The sequence below is a fragment of the Cynara cardunculus genome (assembly GCF_001531365.2).
Source record: "Cynara cardunculus var. scolymus isolate 2C chromosome LG 16, CcrdV1, whole genome shotgun sequence".
In the NCBI taxonomy this organism is placed as follows: Eukaryota; Viridiplantae; Streptophyta; class Magnoliopsida; order Asterales; family Asteraceae; genus Cynara; species Cynara cardunculus.
Genome location: NC_037543.1, coordinates 8,445,328 through 8,471,701, shown reverse-complemented (window position 1 = coordinate 8,471,701; position 26,374 = coordinate 8,445,328). Strand labels below are relative to the sequence as shown.

Below are 26,374 nucleotides of genomic sequence, written 5' to 3'. Positions count from 1 at the left end.
ATTTTCTATTTTTTCAGTTTATATATAGAGTCTGGGAACTTTGAATTTTGTTTTAGGAGTTTATGAGATTGTTTGAATGTTAACATACCATATCCCAATTAATTTTATTGTTAAAATTCCATCCTAACACTTAAGGCTAGAACCAAACACACCCACCTGGGAAGCAAACAGACATCCCAACTTGCTATTTTGGAATATGACTTAGGCAATTCTTTTTCTATACATTAGCCTACACACTATCACTTGAATCCATGAACCTATCCTTTAAAGAAACCTTAATGAGGACATTGACCCATTCAAGTGTGGGGGAAGGGGTGTATGCACTATATGTACTAGTATACAACAGAAGTCCAAAGGACAGTAGCTAAAAGCTCAAAGCTCAATTTTTTTTTTTGCATAGAGTACAAAATGTTCAAGTCAAAGCAGAAAAGATCAAATATGCATAACATATACACTGTTTGTGCATTACAGAAAAGCTTGAATAAAAATTGAAGAAAGAATGCATTAAGTCTCAAAAGAAGAAAAACCAATAAAAGTCCTAATGATTCTGAATTTTAGCAATTGGTAGATGTCTAACAATAGGAAGTGTGACTCTTGGCCTATGGAAATAAGTGGAAGGATTGACAACACACAGAATTATGCATGGCTATGGTGTTCTTTTGCTTCAATCTCATTATGTGTTAAAATTTTCATTTTCACCCTTCAAATTTTCTTTCAAATTTCTAGTATTTAGTTATTTTAAGTTGTCATTTTAGTTGTTTGGGGACAAGCACCAGTTTAAATGTGGAAATGTGATAAGTGTGCAAACACCTTAGCATCCAATTATGTGTTTATTTCACTTTATTTTACACCATCGATTGTGTTTGGAGTACCTAAAACCAATGGTGTAAAGGAAACCTGCAACAAACAGGCTTCTGTATTTTCAAAGTGGTTAGAACCCAGGGCCAGCCCTAGACCCAAGGGACGACGGCTAGGGCAGCAAAAGGTCGGCATCAATTTTGTAAAGCCCAATATAAATATATAGGTTTAATTCTGATTTGTGCCTAAAAAATTACCTTTGCCAGATAACACTAAAAGAAAACACAATCGGCCTTGCTCTCTCTCTCTTAGTCTCTTCCTCGCTTGACGCGTACTCACGAATCGATTCTGTATTTCTGTTCTGCTGATTGAAATCTCAAATCACCACATTCGATTGACGATTCTAGAAGTACCGAGTACGAACTGTTGATTGAAATCACCAGTTCACCACTGTCGGCACTCGGTAGTCGACTCTCGCCTCTCCCTCTCGCTCTCGCTCTCTCGACTCTCGACCGCTCAAAATCTGATGACTTGTGACTTGTGAGGTTAGGGTTATCTCTGTTTTATTTGCTAAACTTCTATTCTTCTAAATTTTGATTTATAGTGTTTTATGTTTGATGTTTATTGTTTAGTTTAGTCTATTTAGATTAGGGTTATTTTATGATTTCTAATTCTTATTTGATTTGATCACTTTATRTTTGAATGTTTCCTGTTTAGACTTTAGTTTAGCTTAGATTAGGATTAGATAATTTAGATTGTTATTTGRAGATTTGATMTTTTGTTTAGATTAGGGATTTAGGGTTATTTTGTTTAATTGTTTAGTTTAGGTTAGGACTTCGGATCATTTAAGTTATTCTGTTTAGTTTAGGTTNTGTTTAGTTTAGGTTAGGACTTCGGATCATTTAAGTTATTCTGTTTAGTTTAGGTTTACCCAAATGTTAAAATGTTAATCATTACATAGCAAGAGCCAAAAYSATAAAAAGTTGTTTCTTGTCGATAATAGATTCATTATKCATTTCATGGTAAGTTGTTGTGTATGTCATCAAACTTATCTGTAGCCTGGTAGTAAGATTAATATTCCTTATTTCTCTTAGATTTGACTATTCAACTGCACAAGTAAGTTTTTATGTTCATGGGTTTCAACTGAAGTTTTGTTGTTCATGGCATAAGTTCTATACTTTTTATGTTTATTTAAAGTTAAATGAATACTATTGTTATTACTTGATCTAGTTGTTCATCGAATCAATCAAGCCTATCTCTGGAGTTTTAGTTCTTCATTCTGTGATTAATATTCAAGTTATCATCCACCGATTTTTGTTCTAATCCCGTTAGATTTTGATGTATATTAACACAATTTCAGGAACTATAATATAGTTGAACAAACCTATGAATGTGCAGTAGTTAAGTGATGATTTGCCCTCACTTGAATGTGCAGTAGCTAATTCACTTGATTGTTCTCCCTTAACTTTGCAATTTTACATATGAAACTCATGATCGTCATTGGTCAAGACCCCAAATATGATTATATGAAACACATGATGGACTAATGGAGTCATGCAATAGCTAATTTCATAGGCAAACACCATAAGTGACTAAAACTAGGAGGACAAAATTAGTGAAGTAGGAATGAGCCATTGATGTTGTGGAGTGTAAATAATTGAAGAAGAACCAATCAATTAAGTGTTTGGAGTTGGATTGAGAAGGTACGAGTGTTGATTTTGGTTTATATAGAAGACGTGGGATTGTAAATGAGACAAGTAGATGAGTTAGTGTTATGATGCTCCTTATTTTGGTTTTGGACAAGTAGATGAGTTGGTGTTTAAACGCAAAGGCTATAACAACTTGATTAAAGAAACCTTAACATATTATTTTAAAGCAAACTTTCAACTACAAGATCACACTTATGAACAAAAAACACTAATAGGTCACTCGGTCTATGAAGGAAAAAGCTAGACAATTGTAAATTACCACACTTGGATGTTTTTTAATTGGGCATCATTTGGACTTTTCGCCGTGGGCACCAAAAATCTCAGGGCCGACCCTGTTAGAACCTGCTCATGATAATCTAAAACTAGTGAATCATTAGGAAGGAAATCATTGGAAATATATGAAAACATGTAATATGAAGTTGTGAACATGAACCCAATACATGTTTTGTTCATTGTGAGTTATGGTAAAGCTTGGTTCGAACTTTGGTTTTGTTTAATCTTTGACCAAATTCTGATTACTTGAAATACAGTTGCACTTTGGTTACATGCAAATAGGAAGATAGTATAATATGGATGCTTTGTTTGCAATGGTTGTATGCCTGATTGCAAGAGGTTTAAGGTTGGGTTGGTATGGAGTTCTCGGAATGATACTTGTTATTTGCATTACTAATGGTGTCATATTTGAAGATGTTTTGGGGGAAATAAGGTGGTGTTATGGTTTTATTATGGATATAAAAGGACATGATCTTATTATGGTTTTATTTGAAAAACAAAAGATCGGTTTTGGATATGTGAATTAGAAGGTGCATTATTTTAATGATTTTATCAACAAAAAAAATGAGCCTTAAAATGGTAATTTATCGTTATGTAAACTGTCTATTCAGAACAGTTACAAAAACTATATTTCATTCTACACTACATCATACAAAGTCTGTTAACCGTTCTACGATTTAACTATTCGCATCATACTATTCCGTAGCCATTAATCGATACATGTTATGATTATTTAAATCATGAAACAAAAACCCGAAGATGATTTTTTATAATTTTCTCAGATTTTAATTCTTATGAAAAAGAATTCATCAATTACCAAAGGGCAAATTGCATGAAAAAGTAATATACTTTCACTTGATTCCTATTTTGGGTAACGTACTTTCAAAACTTTCATTTTGGTACCTAAAATGTAAAGTTTTAAACATTTAAGTACCCGGATAACCCAGTGAAGACTAATTTTAGACTAAAAAAAAAAGACTAATTTTAGATTAAAAAAATCCACGTCATTGACTAGGTCAACAAATAATACCGAGTTGGATACCACATCACTCGCCACATCAGTATGATAATCGGTTAATACTTCAACCAGTTATCCGGGTACTTAAATGTTTAAAACTTTACATCTTAGGTACCAAAATGAAAGTTTTGAAATTACGTTACCCAAAATAAGAATCAAGTGAAAGTACGTTACTTTTTCATGCAATTTGCCCGTTACCAGATCAATGGGTGTGTGTAAATTCTGAAATCTGTAAATTGAGACCGGAAAATGTCTTTTTGATTGCGTTACAGAATCTGCATGTACTGAAAATGGCGAAGAGCTTCACTCTCATCCAAACGGTTGCAACCGCCGGACTCTTTTCTGCCGTCTCCTTCTGGTGATTTCCAAACCCTAATTCAACTCATTTCTTCTTATTTCACTTCCAGATGTTGTTGTTATTTTATTTATTAGTATTAATCGTCTCCTACTTAGGTATGGATTCATGTTCGGCAGAGAATCTTCTCGGAAGCAATTAGTCGATATAATCACAGATCTTCGTGGCAAATCTCCTGATTCTTCGTCTTCCACACCTCCACAATCTTAATTGGTAAAGTTCCTGATTTCAGTCCTCTTATACACCACCACCACATTCTTTGGATGTATTTACATGCTTGTGTACATTTTATCGCATCATTAGAAAAAACCAGGATTTTGCCATATGGGAACAAGTGCAGTTCGAATTTCCATTGAAATGGACAAGTGTTCAACTTTGCATATGATTTAATTGCTCTCAACTTCTATGATTGAAGGAAAATTGATAACTTCCCCAACATGTATGATGATCGAGAAAGGGCCATACTTTGATTTGAGTGTTAAATGGTTACTTTTCTACTGTAAAATGGTTCGAAAGTTAAATTAGAGTATATTTCTAAGAACATCAAAATTGATGACAAGTTACTAACTCACTATGCTGTCATTACAATAATTCCATGTATTTTTTTGTTTGAGTACCAGTTTTGCAATTTGCAGAAAGCTGAAACTGCTTGACAGCAAAAATGCAGTATGAGTCCATATAGCGCCAGTGTCCTATTAATATAAAAGCAATTTCGCACTGATCTCTCGATTTAGGATCCAGTTGGAGATGTCATGGATTATTATTTGAGGAGATCCTTCTGATTTTCTTTTCATTTCTGAACTTAGATGGAGTGACAGACAGTTATTCAAATAATGGTAGATTACTTGATTTGTAGTTGGAAACTTGAAACTGTGTAGAAATTAGTCTTCTTTAGCGCTTCTCTTTCCTTTGTTCTTTTGAAGCATTGGAAGAAATATGTGGGCTTGATTTTATTTTGACCCCATTTAATAGTATCCAGTTTGCAAATGAAGGTGGTTTTGTCTGAGACATGCCAATATGCTTAATATGCTAAATGCCAATGGTATTATCACTTGTTTGTGACTTTTGATTAATCAGAACGGATAGGCGCTTTGTTCCAGTTCTAATGGATGTTAGAAGAGTTGTTGAGGAGATAGAATTATCATTTTGTGTTTATTATTTGTTTCATGCATGGAGTGGCATGTGTAGTACCTTCCCGAATGCTTAAATTCATTTTATTTATCATTTATGATGAGTTCATGTTGCTAATGAACTCTTGAATATATTCCTTATGGAAGATGAATGCTGTTTATGGAAGAATATTATATCCCTATTCGTGAGGGGAAGTTGGTGGAATTACATGGATCATGTGTGTGTAGAGACATCATCTGAAAGTAGTATTTATGTAAATGTATCTGTAAGACGATATTTATTGTTATCACTATAACCATTAATTGTCTTTCTGTTGGGTTTCATTTGTTGTTATTTATACGTGGTACATGCAGGTGTTGTTTGGGCTTGAGGATCAACTCATATCTTGTTCTTTTATCCTTGGGAGAAATCATGGCTGGGTTCTGCTACCAAGAGAATTAGCTTGTACTTTTAGGGCTTCTGTTTTATATATTTCTCAACTCAAATCCCCGTAAGTGGACTTTCCTTTCAGGGGCAGGTAGCTTTATGGTTGAGTTACCTGTGGACTAAAATGAATCAGAAGTTTATATTGGGTTGGCAATCTCATTCTTAAATTCTTGCCAGAACTGGGTGCATAATATCTCTGTTAAAGTAAGTGTTACACATGATTCTTTTCAGCCATATGTTAGATAATCATTTGGCTTTGCCCAATTTGGACTTGTAGAGCTGCAGCTCATGGAGATCCTTTTTCGAATTCTCTCGATCCATCAATACAATATCCATCGCATAATAGTTCTCCTTGCATCATACCCCTCGTTATCTTTATCTCTTTTCCTTAATTTTGTAGTTCTATAGTCACCACGTGCTTAGTCTTTCTCCATTCTACCTGTTTGCTCGTACGTTTGCGAAACAACCGCTCTACTCTTTCGGGTAGAGGTAAGTTGGTTGGATTTGGTTTTGTTTGGTGTTTTGGCTTGTCTCTTTCAGTTATCAGTTTCTCTTCAATGGACCTGCTTAGCAATCGCTTGCATCATGCATATCATATTTCCCCTCTACATGGTAGTTGTTTGGTGTTTCAGTTTCTCATACTTGTGTTATGGTTTGCTTGGTTCCATATTCTCTGTTTTCAATGCTGGTGCTTTTGACCCCATGCTGCAACTCAATTCCTGGGGGTAATTTATGCAAGAAAAGGGAAGATCTTTTTCTGTATTACAAGTAAAATTTTGGACTTAATTGATGACCCTTTTCCACATTAGCTAAAGTAATGTACCAATTACTTACAATTCCATGAGGTACAAGTCACATAACATCATTGCTTTTGATTTTGAGTTTTTGCTTTCTGGTTTTCATTTACTTCTCCAGCTATTTCACAAGAGATCAATGATGCCAAATTAATTGTTACGGCAGTATAAACCTACCAATTTAGACACAGGTCAAATCTTGCATGGATAAAGGATCAAATCGATTTGTTCATCCATTTGCTGATTATATGAACATCTTATGCATCATGTTCTGAAATCGTATATAAACACATTATGCCAAACAATGTAAGATTGTCAAATGCAAGATACAACGAAAATGGGAACTCTGGTTCTATACACGGGAACAGAATCAGATAGAATTTGATCATTCAACCAAAGCAGAAAATAGTGTGAATATGGCAAACCAGAAGCAGCAATCTCATTTTCAATTTCTTCTTCTGTTCAAAATGAGATATATGATGTTGAGTTATGCAGCTGCAGGCCGCTCAAAAGTCGAGAAAACGCTTGTACCATAGGCTTATACTTGCTACTGTAGGCCTATGTTTGGTTACAGATAACAGAGGTTTTCACAAGATATAGTCAACGACTGATTGCGAAAATACACCGACATATTCATGTATTTTGCCTTTTTTTCCTACATAAAACTAACCATTTATTAAAGGTGAAAAATAAAACAAACCTCTTTGATCATTAATTTTGCAAGTTTTTTAACCGTGGGTGTTGCATCTCTGCTGGCTTTACAGTGACTCAAACCATTGCCCTGTGGGGAGGAACACACCAAAGAAAGAAGCTTCCTAATCCTGTCAAAAGATTATGCCCTAAGAAGGGGTACATCGTATTTAGTTCATAAAAATGCATCTACATAAGAAAACAGAAGCTTTAGTTTTCTGAGACCAACACAAATAAATCATACATGAATAGAGCAACATCGATCGTAAAGAAATACACTCGTTACAACACAATCGAAAGTACAAGAAAAGGGAATTTGGGCATCTATCCGTTTCCAAAGCAAACAAAGTCCGCTAGCCTAGAGGTCGACACAGAGGTAGGAGATGACGGATCCTGCACGTCGTTGAGTCCTCTCGCTCACCTTTGCCTTCTCAATCAAAACCTTCTTCATGTTGGTGCAGCTAGAGATCACAGTAGCGACCCCAGCTGCAGTAATACCTGGGCAATACACCATGTGGCAGCTTTCAAGCAGTTTGCAGCTTCTAACCAGATGAGCTAGACCAACATCTGTTATCTGACGACAATGCGATACCACTATATCTTTTAGTAAAGGGCATCCTTCGCCTACTTCTGCCAACGCCATGTCGCGCAAATTCTGTCCATAATCATAACTTCATTATACACAAAAAGGGTATAGAGTCTGGTGCTCACCAAATGAAATGATAACCACATTCCATTAAAACCAAACCAAACCAGGTATATCCCCACTCAGGTAGGGTCTAAGGGATAAGATGTGCACAGACCTTACAATTGTCTCAATAGACAGAGAGATCCTTTTAGTGACAGACCAATTGAACAAGATAGGAGTCGCATCCATGTTCATTACTTATGGAATTCAATAGGCAAAAGTCCGTCCTCATTTGCCTAGATAAAAACAAAAAAGTGGAAGTAGAAAGTAGATAACTATGCATTGTAACAATCTAGGATATATGGAGCACGGGATAAGAACATCTAAAACCATCATTACCTAGAAAAAGATGTTCTGTTCTCTGTAAGTAGGAAATTTATTAGCATGGTGTCGTCTACTCAAGTGAAACCAGATAGGAAGGTTATACTAATTTTGTTATAAGTTACTGTTTCACATGACTTTGCTCATCAAGAGGACACATTTTTCAGGTCATTCATTAGATCACAGTTCTCCAAATACCCCTAGGTTGGCTCCAGAGTAGGACACAAGACGATTAATGGCATATTCCAACTATAAAGTTTAAAGGGGAGCCAGGACGCATATAAGAATCCATAAAGCAAGGAGACAGGGACTTCATACAGAGAATCAAATTTACTTGAAGAATGAAGAGACACAATGTAGGAGGTATTAAATTTGTGCAACTAAAAAGCACTCCATGAGATTAACATAAAAAAGTCCATGTGATGGTGAACATCACTTCAAACTGGAATTTTTCTTGATTGATTAGTAATCTTTTTGTGCTAATAAACTGAACGGCATAAATATTCATTCAAAAATAAATGAAAACATGGAAAAAAGAATGGGAGCTGCTTTGGCAAATATATAAATAGGTCAAGGACAAGTTTTACAAAATCAATGGAAGCATTGAACAAAAAGTCCTTTCATTGAATATGGGTTTGAGACTAATACTGGAATGGAATTGCTCTGTTGATTGATCCAGATTCGCATCCATGCATTTACAAGATATTTGAAGATCTTTTTTTTGAACGATTTGCACAATGATTACTAAAAGTACACAAAACGGCCCTTTTTTCAAACTCTAAAGAAGCATAATTTAGCATCATCAAAACCATTATAATGCTAAACAATGAAATATGAAAAGGTTTTTGGACTGTTGACAAAAAAAAGATTATAGACTGTGACCTGTTGGAACCTCTTCTTGAATTAGGAGACAGTTGAAGACAAAAACAAAAAAGAAACAGTTTTAACCTTCATCGTCAAGTTCTCAACATCCCAACTAGCCAGTTTTTGCAGTAGATAGATTAGTTGCCAATCCCATTGAATCAAGCTCTCTTTTACAAAATCAATCTCAAGGAGACTACAAGAATACAATTACCAACTGCAGTCAGTCATGATGGCAATAACAAAACACAACACCAAAACCTTAATTCCTAATTCGCCCCAGCAGCTGTGCTGCCATTGTGGAGATCAGCAATAAGCAAGGCCGCACCAGAGGGTGTTCCAATGTGAGATGGAACATAGCTCCGAATATTTTTGGGACCCTATTGTACATGTTTTAACCTTATATATATGTTTTAACCTTTAGCCCAATTATAATGTCGTAGGTTTTCTCTCTTTTAGCCAATTTGGCAATTCCCAATTCCGACTTTCAAAGAATGTTAGAAGAATGATTCTATTTAAGTGAATTTCATATGTTACTTTGTCGTTTAAAGAGATTTTTTGATGTTTTAATTTGTAAGACTTAAATATATATGGTATGAACTTTTATATTTTGATTATTACTCGTCCTATCAATCTATAGTTTTGGTACTGATGTAGCAGGGCCTTCAAAAATATTGGAATGGCCTTGACAGCAAGGTCCATTAATCAGCATCATGCTGCTATGCGGTTGCATACATATATACACACATCATAGTAGCAGCAGTAACTTGTTAGACCCAACCCTCAGTTGTTTATTTCCTAATCAACCCCTACTCTTGCCACATCAGCATTTTCATCCCTTCATGTAAGAACCTAGATGAGAATATACTGGTAAACAAATTTTTTAAGGAATAACTTGACTGTTGAAATCAGTGCCCTTCACATTTGGTGGAAGAATCATTAACTAACAAAGAAAATTAACAAAATTCTAGAGGCCCCATACACGTAATATATGAAGCAGAACGGTGGCCACAGTAACATCGAGACCTTATTGAACATTACAAAATAGATCGATGAAGACTGAAGACAAATCATTAGAGCAAGAAAAGGAAAAATTGACCAAGGAATTCAAAAAAAGGTCATAACCCACCGTCTTGCCCTCATCAACCTAAGGTCCTAATAATCACCTTTTTCATTTCAGTTTGTACTAAATGCTTTATTTTGAAAAAGCCCCAATTAGAACTTCTCTTATCAAGATATCACCATCCTTCACAGAAGTATAGGTTTCACCCTCACCGTATCTCCACAATCAAGTATGACAAAGTTTGTCTCAGTAGTGAAATTTCTTGCTCTGATAAAAACGAAGGGGATACAATTTCTTGTTACAAAAAGAAAGAGGGATACAGTTTCGTACTGAATTGGTAACATGGTTAATGGAAAAGTGTTGCTACTCTATGTATAGGCACACATTCACACACACACCCCCCCTGTAGAGGAGAGAGAGGGAGAGAGAGAGAGATGTCACCTGAAGAACGCTCACATCCAAATAACTTAGCTGAGGGCACCCTCTTGCAATAGCTACTATTCCTTTATCTCCAATTTGGTGGCAGCCACTAACATTTAAATGGCGTAAAAAGGGACAGCCTTGGCCTATAGCAACCAGAGCTTCATCGCCTACCCTGCAATATTTTAGATGTAGTTGAGAATATAACTCAATCAACAAATATGGCAGATCTAAAATAAGAACATACATTGAACAAAAGAATTCCATTGAATACAAGACTTTTAGAACATGAAAAAGGGATGAGTATAGACACAACAATGGAAGCCATTGCCATTTATGTGAAGGAATAAGCTTTAGCATTAACAGAGCTCATGTGCAATATTTGATCACAATGTCAGACAGTCTCTCTAAAATAAAATTGTGCTACTCAATGCCATGAGTTACTAGATACGATATTATTGTTATTATGAAATATGTTGCTTGTTTTTCACCAAGAACAAAATTACAATCTAAGCAATTATATTAAAACAACTAGGATCATCAGCAATATAAAGAATTCTTACTGAGGAGACTAAATTGTATGCAGTTTATGATGAATCTTTATATATTATTAGCAGAGTTGTAGATAATAATAAACTCTCTACGTAGTTTATGATATACCCAAAAATCATATAAATTCTTGTTCTTATATTATTATAGGCATAACAAGATAACAGGATAAAAACCTTCTCTATTTACCATGTAACCAATCCAAGGTGTTAGGGCCTAAGAATGCCTGTTGTCAAAATGCATCCAGGCGCTGGGCAATCAGCCTAACTACTCATGGGGCAATAAAGAACTAAGAAAATACCAGCACTAGAGGTGATGCTGGTTGCAGTACTAATTATTTATACCCTAGCATCTAAAAGAATACGAAACAATTAGGTGCCATAACATCCTTACAAATGGTGCCAAGTTGGACACACCGGTGAAAGATGATAAAATAACCCAATAACATATAAGTTAAAAAAATTCTACACATGTTTACTCATTGCAGAAATCATGCATGGAAAGTGGGTACTAACGTAATAACAAGTTCTGGATTAATCAACATCAAATATACTTTCATTAAGCAACCAAGGTCGCCTAATTTGCATGAAATATGTGAAACCAGAAGTTTTTACCTGTCACAAAACCGAATGCTAAGATCTGTAAGGTATTTACAGTTTTCACCAACAGCTATAATTCCCTTGCTCCCAACCTATGAATACAGAGAGATGCACATTAGTATCTATGACGGGTGCAAGAATCTTCAACAGCAGGACAGACATATATCAAACAAAATCAAATTCTCTCACAAATGGACTACAGAACACACAGTTTCCTTGAGGTCTCTTTTGTAGATAGAATAAAGAAAGGCTCTTCGTAGGACTATGGTGTTTTCAATAGAAAAGTGCAAAATATCAAAATACATCCTTTTTGGCACAGCCCACATCAAGAGAGTTCAATTAATATAAAAATAAAATTCTGGAATAAGTTAGTTAATCCAAGACTTAATTAGACTAAGGGACCGTTTACCACGCCTACCTGGTCAGTGCTCACTGGGTCACTTACCTCACTGAATGAACATGACAAGGACCGAGAATCTTACCCAGTACGAGCGATGGCAAGGACAGTCTTACCCGGTAAGTGAGGGTGACAAATCTTACCCGGTTAGCGCTTACCAGTCATGTAAGCGAGTGTCAACTCTTACCGGGTAAGCGTTTGGGTAAACGAGCCGTAAAACTTAAGTGATGGTGAAACAGGAAAAAAATGATATAACAGGCAAATAGTCACACAAGTACGTAAATGAGAGACAGAATACCTCATAACATCTGCGTATATGAAGCCTCTTCAAACTCCTACAACCTGTAGCTATGCTGTATATGGCATCATCCCCAATGATTGAGCAATCCACCAAGTGAAGAGCTTCCAAGTACTTGCAACCTTTACCAACCTCAGACAGGGCTTCATCTCCTACTTTTTGACAGTATAATAAAGCTAACTCCATAAGGCGCCTGCAAACGTACTTGCATTAACTTCTTCACCAAACAAATGAACATGCCATATATATATATATATATATATATCTCAATCAATGGCAAAAGCCATCCACTAGCATCATATTGTGATAGCCATTGAACATATGGGTCTGTATTATGAAAAATACACTAGCAAGACAAATAACTGGATGGAAGTACCATGACTAACAATTATAAGAAATAAAGAACCAAAAACAACAGAAGAATCGGAAATGTTTTAGACAGATTATTATGTAGAAGCAAGTTTTAAATAAGGCCACTGATCTTCTTTTTGAAGTATATAATATTTACATACGCAACATGAGAAGAAAAAAACTAGCAATGTGTGTGAACTAATTACCCTATGCAAGAGAAATTCTAGTTGGGTTTCAAGAGTAAATTATGCAATACTTAAGTTAATGAAGGTTAAATGGTTCACCATTTCGTGTTCATAATTTGATTTGAAAAATCACCTTTAAGGAGATTAGAGCTCTATCTGAATGTAATGGCTGCAAGCTACTTATTAAAGTTCAGGATACAGACGAACTAACCATGCCACAACAAGAGTAATAGAACTTCAAGAAAAAGTCGATATTCTGAACTTGAGCAAAGCTAACCGGCTGAGGGACCCTCTAGTGCATATCATTTGAGCGGAGTTAAATGGACACATTAATTTGTCCAATTATAACACTCATTTTACATTTGTGGCAAATTTAAAATTTACCTTTGCTATTTCATAATGAAATCAAAATATTATGTGAAAACATAGAAGTTAATATATAGATACCAGACTAACAAAAGCCAACCGTTGTAGTGTCACAAACTTGTGTTCTTCCTCAAAGATGCATGCGACCTTAGCATCAATGTCATCCCAGTTGAGTTAAGTAAGCCTCAAGGAACGCTAGATATGAATGCGATGAAGAACTCAACAAGGACTGCAAGGATGCACTTTATGTTTTTTCTTTATGTTTCATGCCCGTAACTTGAGCGATCATAAATGATCAGGCCTCCCTCATTTCCAGGAGACTCCCACCTTTAGGAGAACAATTTCTAGCCTGTGAACATCCTAAGTACATCTACAAACACGGAAAGAAAATGGTAACCGCTCATTCCATTACTTACAGTTACACACCTCCATACTAGAAATCAATTTCATCAAATCTGGATGGATCAGGTAGGATCCATCAAATTCTTTTTACCAAAATATAACATTTTTCCCAAATTTTATGTCAAGGTTTACATGAGGATGGCCCAACAAGGGATGGAAGACATTAGTGAAAGATGCAAAGGCATTCTGGAAGGAGAAACTACAAAGAGATGATATGTTAAAATTTAACATGAGTCTCATTCCAGGTGTATAAGACTGCTGGCCATTTCAGGAACATCTTAATCAATTCCACATTGGTAATTTCTCTATGCAGGTGCATGCATATCTACTCTAGTTATGCCATATTGCTTTCCTATAAGATTTCAGTATCAGACACATACATTACCAGTTCAAGTGCACCTACATTCAAATCTAAAGACAGATTAATCGCACAAGACATCATATGCATTGAAAATTACTAGTGAAATGAACTCAAAATTGCAAAATAACTTGTGAAGAATAAGCCACGTTTACACTACCTACGCAAGTTATAACTGCACATAAGATTGGCAGAAAGAGCAAAGAGCAGACAACAAAGTTTACAACATAGATCACATCAACACCTCATGGATAGAACATAACAAAATAAAAACAAAACTGGAATCCAGGATAAACTCATAGTGAACAAAAATACTCCTACCAGCCCAATAGGTGCCAATTTAACGGACATGCCCATTCAAAAAACTAATCAAGCACAATAACAAAAATACATACTGATTTGCAATTGATTTGGATTAGAAAAATAGTATTAATTATTGCGAACAAGCAAAACAACTTCTGAGATCCTTCACAGATCTGCAGCAACAAGCTTGTAGATGCAGATTGCGCCAACTTACAACATATAGGTAGAGATTGAATCTATGAAAGCCTTCGATAAGAGGCCTAGAAATGAGTGAGGATGTGTTAAACATCCCCCAACACGGTTCACCTATAATAGGACTTATCCACATAAACTCAAAGAGGAGGGGAACACAGGAATGAAAATATGGCATCACCTGATGGTTAGCAAGTCTGTTAAAAAGGGGCAGTTTGCGAAATCCGTTTATGCTAGGGTTGGAGTCTAGCTATAAATAAAAGAGGGAATAGTAGGTCTATTCATGCAGATATTTGCTCAACTCTTCTAATAAGAGAGCATAGCTTCTCGAATTGCTAGATATTTCCATTTCTTTGCATTATTAATCATTCAGTCATGATGAATTTTCCCCAATACTTCTTATATTTCCAGTTTGTAGAATCCGCTTCACAACAGGATGTTACATATTTGAAGATAATGCATATTATACAAGAGCATCAGCTGAAGAAAAGAAAGACAAGGATTTTGGCCCACTGCCTTCTACAGTGGAGATGAGGTTAGTCGAGCAAAAACCTGTGCTGTTAAAATCGCGATATATCGGATATCGGACTCTGGAAAAATATCGTTGGTGAAATATCAGTCAAAATATCGGTTCCGATAATATCTCCGATATTTACCGATATTTCACCGATTTTTTGATGGAAAAATCGGTCCGATGTACCGATTTTCTATAAGACTAATGTTTGGGCTTTTTTTTTATTACATGTCGGGCTTGGTTTTTTGGGCCTCTTTATTTGGTCAACCAGTTAACACATATATTAAATCTCACGCTTCTTCTCTTCTCAGTTCTTCACAGTTCACGCTTCTTCTCTTCTCGTCTCTTTCACAGTTCACGCTTATTGTTTGCGATTAGCTCGTTTTTGAACACTTTTCCTATTTTGTTTTGTGAGACTTTTTTATGTGATGTTTTAGTTTTGAAACTATATTTCTAAACTCTAATTAATGCATATGACATATATAATATATATAATTCTAAGAAATATTATATTAACCGCTATTTTGGACCGATATATCTCCGATATATCATCGATATAACCGAAATATCGAATATCGGTCCTGACCGATATTTTGTATTTTGACCGCAATAACAACATAGGCAAAAACACAGCACGAACACGTTTAGAAATTGACTGATGAGAAAACTTACATGCAAGATCTTCCGATACTTTCAAGCCCATATGTGCCAATATTGTGGCAGCCATTAACTTCAAGATGGGCAAGTTCAGAGCAACCAGCTGCAACTGCTTCTAATCCCTTGTCACTCAAGAAATAGCAATCACTAAGCATTAGACTCTTTAACTTTTTACATCCTTTCCCAATGGCACAAAGACTCCTGATATGCCAATAAATATACATCATTAGATAACTTAGCATATTCAACTTCGTTGCCTCATAATTTACATTGTTCTAACAAAAAAAGCCTTTACCAATTTCATTCTCAATGCAGAGTTTTTCAATTGCATCACAGACAGAAGCAAGAATCTTTTAAAATTAATACCGAGTTATCTCACAATTCAACATAAGTATTGTGTTGCTTTAAAAATCCCGTAAAGTAGTATGTTCATCACATGTTGAATCCTTTTCAAAAAGAAATAAGACCTGAATCTCCCTGCTACTTAGATTTAGACAAACCAGATGTCAATCTTATATAAAAAAAATTATAAAATGCTAGAACAAATGTGAATTGAGATTCCCTTGAAATAAATCCATTGAGGGTCTGCTTTAACAGCAAAGCTGGTTTTCTGTGAAATCTATTTCAGTAGAGCGTATGATGTCAATGGGGTGGTATGGTAATCCATTTCTTACTTACCAGGCTGGGATATAATCTAAGGTAAGGTTGCTTTCTATGTAGATAGGAGAGCCTAATCTCTAAAAATCCAGCCGTTTGTGTGGATGAAAAGATAAAGAAATTATACTCCCTAGTCCCTACATCTGATCTACATATAGAATATGGTTTTCAGCTTATATGATGAGAACAAGTTTACTAGTCGCCAATTTCTGTAAAATATGATCAAATGTTCTTACATATGCTACATAATGTGATAAAAGACCGGAGGGTAATTATGTTAATTTTACCTCAAATTTCTACATCAATATAAAACATGTTAACATGCATATTAAGCTAGTTCTCTAGTAATGACCATGAGACAAATGAATTGGTCTATCTCCAAGATAAAAAGAAAATGTCGCATTAAATATGTGATATTACATAAACAAGACTGTTTATGAACGAGAAAGCATAGAAACTGCATCAGATAGATCTCAGCACAAGTAAGAGCAGTGTAGATGAAAAGCGGAAGACATGAAGAGAGAAACTAACTTATCAGTAAATCTCTGGAAACTGTAAAGCGCTAATGACTCCAGTGACAAACAAAAGACACCAACGGCAGTCAAAGCCTCATCAGTAACATTAATGCATTGCAGACTCAAGTTTTTCAGAAGAGAACACCCTTTCGCAACGGCAAGCACTCCTTTGTTGTGAACGAACTCCGAGTCTAATGACAAGAACTCAAGAGAACTGCAATGAGACCCTACAGCTTCTAATGAGATGTCAGTTATTTTAGCACATGCAGCAACACCCAGCCATTTCAATGTCTTCCCACATCCAAGGGCTAACTCAACCAAACCAGTGTCGGTTAAACCTTCACAAAATCGTAGATTTAGAACTTCAAGTTGCCTGCAACACTTGCCAATCGCCACTAGACCTTGATCTCCAACATAGCAACCCTTTGGAAAGGAATAAAACACTAAAGTTACATTAGATTCAAACTTCATCTGTTTCATAGGTTAAAGTGACTTGCACATCTGACAACATAAAACATAAGAATGGTAGACGTAGTAGAACACCATGCTTTTAATAATGCATCCAGTCAATAAAAAACAAAGTTCTCTAGTCAGATTTCCATCCTTGAAATCTTTTATACTGGTAGTCTGTTTATTAGATATTTTATTAGTTCTTAAAAAAGGGTGCAAATGTGCAACATGTAGACTATATGCTACTTTTGATTCAAAGGTTTACTCCAAGTAAGTACACTAAATGAACTAATGCTCTATAAGGTTTTATCGCGTCAAAAACAAGTCTACGGCCTTAATTTGGAGGTCAGTGTAGATTCTAAACTAGCTCAGATTCCTCTACCAAGTAACATTAGACAGCTCAACCAACACGAAGCATACTTCCCACTAAAAAAATAGAGATGAAATATATACCTGTAAATCCAGAGATTTCAAAAATCTACACTTCTCAGCCACAGATCTGAGGCCAGCACTTGTTGCATTAGAGCACCATATCAGGCTCAATTTCTCCAGTTTGACAAATCCATCAGCAACAGCAGTCAAACCAGCATCAGATATACAATACGAATCTGATTCACTAGCTCCAGACTCACTTCTTTCGGACACAAAGTGAAGCCTGAGCCATGAAAGGGCAGAGTGACTAGCATTGCGCCTTCTTCCCTGCATCCATTGGTGAAAATGACTATGAACAAACATAAAATATCGACTTCAATCTGAGTATGGAAGCTCAATAAATATTACAATCACATAACTAATTTAATAACCAATTGCCCTCCCCATCCTCAATGAGAGGGGGAGGCTACATCAATGGATATTCAAATCCATAATTCTAACAAAGTGGAATCACATATCATTCCCTACATCCCAAAAAGAAAAGAGTCCACTTCACAAGGAATATAAAGAAAAAGTTATGGACAGATTAGGAGGAGTAGGCGATGACTGGCTGAGAGGCGGATACGATTTAAAAAAGCCTTCGATGTAGTGATGAAATTGTTCTGGGTTTGGAAAAGTGTGGATTTTCAACACGACCTCTCTCATGTATAAGGGAAGGCTCACCGAGATGATCAAAGGCCGCCCAGAGGCAGGGGCGGAGACTAGACCAGCTTTTCAGGATAAAGAATGCAACCAAGATGGGTCGGTTCCTTCTTCTCCTTCTTCCATAACGTGAGCTCGGAGAAGGAAGCGATAGGAGGGTCCTATGGAGAATGTGGTCAGAAATACTCGGTCAAGTCTGATTAAAGCACTCCAACCAACCCAACAAAAGAAGCAACGGGAAAATGCCTCACCTTTCTACATGAATTATTAGAAGCCTTCTTCTTTAGTCTAGGATTACAAATAAATAAAAAATTACTACCAATAAAAATTTGAAATTGTACTTCATTTAATATTTAAAAATGAAGGAACATCGCATTTACTTAAATATCCGAAATAGGTACTTTTTGGAATAAAAATTGTAAACTAGACTTCCTCTTGACGCGAAGGGGATATTATATATAAGAGAGATTTGATTCGTCATGAATAATAAAGGATAAGAATTACATACAAAAGCATTTAGGATAATTTTTTTGGTTATGAAGACAATTATTACCTTGTCATTCAGATTTATTCTTAGATTTATCAATTAGGATAATTGTTAGGGAAGCATTTAGTTTTAAACCAAGTCAAACATACCTAGTATATCCCAGTTGGAAGTAAGGTCTGAAAAAAAGAATGTACACAGACCTTACCACTTTCCAGATTGATTAATATTATTGTGAAAAAGTTTTGGAGAAGTCGTGGGAGACCCATACAACTTGTAAATGAAAGATTTGAAGGATTTGAAAAGTTAGCGAACTGCTCGAGACATTTGGTAAAGTACTAAGAGTTTTGTAAAAGTAGAACAAGTATACTACTTACATTAGAAGAAATTATAAAAATAAACCAAGTTTTGGGGTACATTACATGACTATTAATACAAGACACATGTGACCGGATGGGAACACCAAGATATAGAGCCAACATTTTGGGATAAAATAAAGATATTGAGTTTGGGACTTGAAGATATGAGAATACTACTTAGGGAAGTAATTTAGTTCTCTTTTTATCTGGTTTCATGGTTCTAACCAAACCACACTAAGCTGACCCAATAAATCCCACTCGAAGTAGGGTCTGAGAGGGATGAGATGTACATAGACCAGACCTCTAACCGAAAGAGTAGAGCGGTTGTTTTTGTGAAGACCCCAGGCTTGTACAAGAGTGTAAGCAAGCAGTTAGCAAGAATAAATACTAGCATGAGGTGTAAACTCATGAGAAAAATAAATAAGAAAAAGTAACTACAATGAGAACATAAGAAAAGGCAGGGTAGTGAACAGAAAGGAGAACCCAAACTGAGCAAATAAGGTGAAAACCCCATCTTGAGCTTAAATTGCCAGCCCTCCATCCCCCCTCCTGGAAAACCTGTCTGGCTCCCTTCTGCCCAAATGAGAAATTACAGGCACCCTAACCTACTACCCTAGTACTCCGTCTCCATGTAAACCTGCCAGAGGTCACGTCCTCATAAATATCTAAGGCCGCCACGTCTAGCCTCAATTGCTCAACCCACGTCCTCCTCAGCCTGCCCCTCCTCACCCCATCGACCAACACTCTTTCCACTCTCCTCACGGAGCCGTAACTGGTCTCCTACAAAAGTGCCTAACCCAATGCAATCTCCCCTCTCTCAATTTATATGTTATTGGGGCAACTCCCAACTCTGCCCTGAAAATCTCGTTCGAGATTCTGTCTAACATGGTCCACCTAAGCATCCTCATTTCCGAAACTTGCAACTTTCTCGCAACGGCCTTCCTTGTGACCCAGCATCCCAACCCATACAGTTGTTGTCCCGATCTATTAGGTTTAATTCTGGAGGGTTTATTTCCATGTTGTAATAAGATAAATGACTTTATGACTGTTTTGTGTGAGCTTGGATCTCATGGCTAATCTTTTGTTGTGAGCATAAATTCATCTCACATATTTCACCATTCTTTGCTCTTCCAACCCCATCTATTACCTTCATCAGTAATGCATCAAACAGGTATCAAAGCTCTATATCTCATTTCTATGCTATAAGTCTAGGATTTGATCAAGTCCTAATCACTTATAGAAATAGTAATTCATAAACCCTCGTTCCCACCAAAATAGCTGAAAGTGACTAGACAACTTGGCAAAAGACATTTAACTTACATCAGTTTCAAACTTCACAGAAGAAATACTTGGAGATACTCGTACTTATTCTGGCAGAAGCTGAAGCTCAAGAAAAAGACCACATCATCAAAGATGATTAGCGAAGAGATGCTCTGCTGAAGTATTTGAATTTCACAATATTGATGATGTTGATTTTGTATTTCCTAACAACATGTATAAGCAAGTAAAAGTTCATGCACAACTCTTTATCCCGAGAGTGGCATATGAGCCATTTTCTAATGAGAATTTGCAAAATTAGGGTGAACCGTATTTTCATTATGATTTTATTCGGGTATAAGGTGATGTTAAAATGTGTGTAAACAATGTAAACTTTTTACTTGGTAGTTGGTACTTGTGGTTTAGATTTTCTATGAATTAGCATTAGTAACCATATTCTTCATTAAGGATATTCTGGTCTTCTGGTGATATCTTTTCTACAAACAGTATAAGGGCACAATAAAATGACAATGTAATCCTGCTTGGTGAGAAAAGAACAAAATAATGTTGAATCTCTGATTAAAAATATTATTTTTATCTTTTGAATCAACACCTGGGTGTCAAACCCTAGAAACTCTAGCATTTTCTTACGTTGGAAAGCATTGCAGTAATTTTATAGTTTGTAACCGCTTCCTCAATTATTTAATCATAAACCCTCATTTCCACCAAAACAACTAAATCTTCTACCGTTGTTGGATTACAAGGAATGATGGGCGGTTTGACAAAAGATTTCCAAATACCCTAATTATTTTCAAACTTCATGGAATAAATACTGAAATGATCTTCCTACTTATTTGCCATTAGTTGTCAAATTGAAACTACTACAGCAGAATCTCAAGCTAAGAAACACGTTAAATCAAAGAATAGTGTGAAATGGGATCTGCAGAAATAGTTGAACTTCATAAAAACAAGCACATTGAGTTTTTGTTTCCTGGAGGATTATCTAAGCAAACCAAAACTTACATGTTGCAATTGTTGATTCCGATAAAAATTCTAAGCATATGGATTATTTTCTGAAGCGGTTGCAAGGTTAGGGCAAAGTTACATGGGCTTTAAGCCAATGCTGAAGTGGGTGAAAGTGGTGTAAGGTTTTTATCAAGTACATAGTGATTTAGGTTAGCTAGGAACTAGGATTAGTAATCATGTTTTGTAATTGATGGTATCTTGGTCTTTTGGTGCTTTTCTTATTCTCCAAAAATCACTCGGCTTCCATTCATTATAAACACAGTAGTCATGCCCAAATAGTGAGAAGAGTGTGGCATAGTGTTGACTCTTTGACATAATATCTTCTTTTCATTTGATGAGTCAACACTTTGTTTTGAAGCACTAGAATTTCTGGTGTTTTTATGGTGAAAGAGCTCATACTTCTCTTTATCATTTTCCACAAATCCTACTATTTTCTTTCTTGTCCAACCTTATTTTCAATCTTCAAGCAGAGCAAAGTTTTTCCTTCCTTGCACAATGAAGCCATTAATGAAAATTCCATACAACAAATAATTAAAGAATATGTTATAATAGTAATTAGAGAAAATGTGTATTTATCTATACAGTAGAAACAAAGAATAATTGGATAAGTATCACATATGAAAGTATTTAGGAAATTATTTAGGTTGTCATTAGGATAATTGTTAATTTAGGATGAATTTAGTTGTACATCCTTTGGTTTTCCTTTTTAGCTGTATTGGCTAGGATAATTACTAGAAACTACGCAGTTTTCTTTTATTAAATGTTGATGGTTCTATTATTAGTACTTCATGTTTAATCACCCCCCCCCCCAAAAAAAAAAAAGGTCATAGGTAGGGAAACGGATCATCTCCAACTGCAATTTACATTTTTGTCAATTGATGGAACCCAATCACCGATACGTTCAATCCCAATCACCTCGAAGGAAATGTAACTTAAAGCCAGCACGCATGGTTTTTTTCAACACTAGGTCTCTGGGGATGGCAGAGCTTACCCTTTAATACTAAATTGTGTGTATCGTTTTAAAATATTTATACCCCTAATTTGCATGTTCCAAAATGGATAAGATCTTCACCAGTACTCCTGGATTTTGAAATCATTTCAATAACCATTCTTCCGTGTATCAGTGTTGTATTGATGCCGATCAACAAATATGACAACAAATTATCAGAATTTCACTCAAGTGTATCAAAATTCAACTTACGTCACCCACTCTTAGTGTATCAAAACTATTACATAACCAAGTTTCCAAATTGACAAACATGTCCATGTGTTAATCACCTGTCTCGATCCCGACATACACTTACGCAAGAGTTTCAATACACCAAAATCAATGATCCGATCTAACATAAATAATAACCTAACAAGCAGATCAAAATCATGAAAAGGGGAACTTACGAAATCGGGGGGGAGAGAGACAGAAAGGCGTTCATCGATGTAAACGTTGGTGACATTAGGAAAACGACGAGCGAGTAGGTCTACTAGGGCATCAGGACTACCAGAGGCACCGATACGGATTGTATCACGGCTGAGGCGTTCGAGGGTCAGCCAACGCCGGCAAACTAGAGAGCACGCGTCCCGGCTCGACTTCGAATCGAGGTTGCGGAAGATCTCCAAGATCAACTCGTCTGGTAACCTCGAATTTATCCAATCATGCCCCCTCATTGCATTCAGAGAGAGAGAGAGAGAGACAGAAGAGAGATTACGCAGCTTTTAGGGTCACTCGGTGGATTGGCGGTTGACTACGGAACGATGGTTTTAGCAGGCAAGTTATTTTTAATGAAGTAATTTACAGGCTTAATCCCTGAACTATTTCTAAGTTTACATTTTTGGTCCTATAGTTCTATGATAAGTTGCAACCCAAAATAACATTCAAGTCATGCACAACAAATTCTGTCCATCGAGTCGTTTAATAAATGCGTACCGGGAAGTATTTACGGACAAGAGCACCAACCTCACTTAGCTTATTGGGTACATCGTCGTATATCAAAATGGATTGTTGGTGTGAGTTATTTACCTAGTAAGCACTTGCTGGGTAAGATTTTCGGTCTTTGTTATGCATTTTACCACGTAATATTATAGGTTCTTGTCATGCTCACATGAAAAGTAAGTAATGCCCATAAACGCATACCATGTAAGGTTTTATCTCGACTCCTAAACAAAATGCAACTTCGTTTAATTTTCCTTCTTAGTAGTATACTCTCAAAATCAACATTTACAAGTCTATATAGTACATGATGGCGACTCTTACCCAGGTAAGCACTTACCCAGTAACTTGTTGCATTCGATATGATTTGATGTACTAAAATCTTACGTAATAAATTATAATGTTGAATCATATCGGTAAGCACTTACCGGGTAAGCATTTAGGCATGGCCGTCCTAATCTTTTTGGAGGTCCTGTTACACTAGTTACCACGTATTACTATTATAGTTCATATAAAACAAGCAATAAACAAGACAAATATAAAGTTAAAATTGGTCAATTGAAACTTTTACCATTGGGTTTGTCCCAAAGAGTCCCATGGTTCCTTTGCTTGGATACTTCTTTGTTATTATTGACATAGCTCGTGATTATGTTATCAAGACAGAGAATTCTTTTGTTTTCAGTAGTTCAAGTCAAGTATATACGAATTTCCAGAAAAGAAGTTCACTTTTAAATCTTCATGGATGGGTTGGGACATGACAAAAAAAAACTTGTTCCCAACTTTAGCACGACAATTAGATTACTAATCTGATTGTAATCAGAGAAATGGGACACGATAGATAAATTATTGTAATAAGGGAAATGGGAATAGGGGAAAGTAAGGAAACAATATCATTTTAAAAGGTTAAAACAAAGGTGTAGATATTACCAAATAGGGTGATTTCATCATCTTGAAATGCTGGAACTTTGGGCAAAAGGGGTGTATCAAAAAGAGTAACAGAAACAAGTCAATGGGATACCATTTCTTAGAGACATTAAAACAAACAGTTAAAAAACTTGAATCAAACTACATTAATCTTCATATCAGGTAATTCAAAAGAGGGGAAACCAGTTGCATTACTTCAAATTCCCAACAACAATAAGCTAAGAATACAAGAAATTAGACTATAATTTGTGGAATTGAGAGATAAGTAAATAAAGAGCAATGAAAAAGTAACCAAAATCAGTAACCAAAAGTAAATAAGTTGCTTCTTCAATCAGATGGTGGAAGAAGATGCAACGTTGACCGAAAACCAGTGATCATGGTTGAGGAAAACCATGTTCTGGTGAGGTCTGATGAACAAAATAGTCGTCGAAAAAAATGGACAGATATTATCAAGCGTCAAAACAGGTCATACCGTAGCCGTTGGAAAGAAATGCAAGCAGCCGCCGTGGCTCCGCCTCACCTTGACTCGCCGGAAAAAATATATGAAAATACTTCGAACGCAATTTAAAGAGAGATAAATTTGGCGATGATGAGAATGATGAATCAGGAAGGGCAGAACTTTTATGTAGAACAATGAATCAGGATGAATCGGGAAGAACGAAGGTCTTCATGGAGAAGGAATGGATGTGAATTTGGGCCCCAAAATTTTGGGGGCCCTGTTCTCAATCACAGTTTTAACAGGCCAAGGGACGGGCCTGCATTTAGGTAAATGGCCCCTTAGATAAACCTCCTATCTCTACACCCTAGCTCCTTCATCACCAAGTCTTAGGGGTCGTTTACTAAATGCTTACCCGGTAAGTACTTATCGGGTAATTTTTCTCACCGGATGAATATGGCAAGGGCCAAAAATCTTACCCGGTAAGAGCGATGATAAGGATGGAGAGTCTTACCCGGTAAGTGAGGGTGACGACTCTTACCCGGGTAAGCGCTTACCAGGTAAATTGTTGTATATGATACGTTTTGATGTACTACAATCTTACCCAATAAAATAAAATTATAGTGTTGACTCTTAATGTTAAGCACTTACCGGGTAAGCATTTATATAAACGGCCCCTTATTTGGTCCGATAACATATACAGTCAGCTATATGTTGCTTTGGAAGTAGCCTACGGAAGTCGGTTAGTACACAATTTGCAATCCAGGAAGCTGTTGGGAAGTCATGTTGAAAATTTGCATAGGTCATAAGTACACTCTCAGCATATAACTCAACACATCAATTGTAACTTTGAAGTCGTTTAGGAAGTCACATATGTATTTTGGTACATTTGGCAACTTGGAGGTCATAAAGGAAAGTTGTGTCACGTCACTTTTCACCTACACCGTATTAGATTTAGTCGGTTAAATGGTGACAAAGTGCTTTATTTGTGACCAAACGTCAATTTTGATAACATATTTCTAAAACAATAATTCAATAAAAGTAAGTTCACTTTCTATTTATGTGCAATTTGTGATCAATACAAAAGAACAATGAATCTAAACTTCTACAAATCATTGATATGACCAATAAAAGCTACAAACTGAATCCTCAAGTCAACCAAATAAAGCCTTGGTTCAAATCATAAACTTATTTATTGATTAATAAGAAAAGCCAATGTGACTTCAATGTCTTTGATTGTCTTATAAATCCTTTTTTTTTTTGTGTAGCAATGAAATAGTTGTTCCCAAAAATTTCTATTGTTCTACAGATCTTTTATATATATAATTACAACCACCAAATAACATGAGTTAGAACCAGATGTGAGTATTCTTAAAATTTGAATTGTATTGTTGTAATTGCTTAATCCACGTCAGTGAATAGAGGAAAATTGACAAATGATGATGGCTACATTAAAGGAAGAAAGGGACACCTTTGAAATCTAAAAAGAGTTGGTTGGTTAAATAAGGGTTTTGGCGGACTCACATTTTCTAAAAAAATCTCTATATATT

At 35.9% G+C, this 26,374-nt stretch overlaps 2 protein-coding genes across 6 annotated transcripts; one reads left to right on the top strand and one right to left on the bottom strand.

Annotated features, from left to right (window-relative positions):
- The first annotated feature begins 1,091 nt into the window (after nucleotides 1-1,091).
- Nucleotides 1,092-5,972, top strand: LOC112529427. 2 transcript variants are annotated; one of them, XM_025140707.1, is made up of 4 exons: nucleotides 1,092-1,343; nucleotides 4,071-4,156; nucleotides 4,252-4,366; nucleotides 4,789-5,618. In XM_025140707.1, the coding sequence occupies exons 2-3, from the start codon at nucleotides 4,089-4,091 to the stop codon at nucleotides 4,361-4,363; spliced, it is 180 nt and encodes a 59-aa protein (XP_024996475.1). In that variant the 5' UTR covers nucleotides 1,092-1,343; nucleotides 4,071-4,088; the 3' UTR covers nucleotides 4,364-4,366; nucleotides 4,789-5,618. The 2 variants fall into 2 exon arrangements, with proteins under 2 accessions (XP_024996475.1, XP_024996474.1); XM_025140706.1 differs by lacking the exon at nucleotides 4,789-5,618 and adding an exon at nucleotides 5,638-5,972 and having other exon boundaries at nucleotides 1,096-1,343.
- Nucleotides 5,973-7,327: 1,355 nt separating this feature from the next.
- LOC112529177 (F-box/LRR-repeat protein 4-like) lies at nucleotides 7,328-23,236 on the bottom strand. 4 transcript variants are annotated; one of them, XR_003070903.1, is made up of 9 exons: nucleotides 22,936-23,236; nucleotides 17,794-18,039; nucleotides 16,907-17,313; nucleotides 15,734-15,919; nucleotides 12,391-12,583; nucleotides 11,711-11,787; nucleotides 10,569-10,722; nucleotides 7,998-8,118; nucleotides 7,769-7,849 (listed from the first exon to the last, which is right to left on the bottom strand). XR_003070903.1 is itself a non-coding variant. In XM_025140298.1 (8 exons), exons 1-8 carry the CDS (start codon nucleotides 23,200-23,202, stop codon nucleotides 7,553-7,555), a joined length of 1,827 nt encoding a protein of 608 aa, XP_024996066.1. In that variant the 5' UTR covers nucleotides 23,203-23,236; the 3' UTR covers nucleotides 7,328-7,552. The 4 variants fall into 4 exon arrangements, 2 of the variants coding, with proteins under 2 accessions (XP_024996066.1, XP_024996067.1); XR_003070904.1 differs by lacking the exon at nucleotides 7,998-8,118 and adding an exon at nucleotides 9,152-9,260 and having other exon boundaries at nucleotides 7,773-7,849; XM_025140298.1 differs by lacking the exon at nucleotides 7,998-8,118 and having other exon boundaries at nucleotides 7,328-7,849.
- Between the last annotated feature and the right edge of the window lie 3,138 nt (nucleotides 23,237-26,374).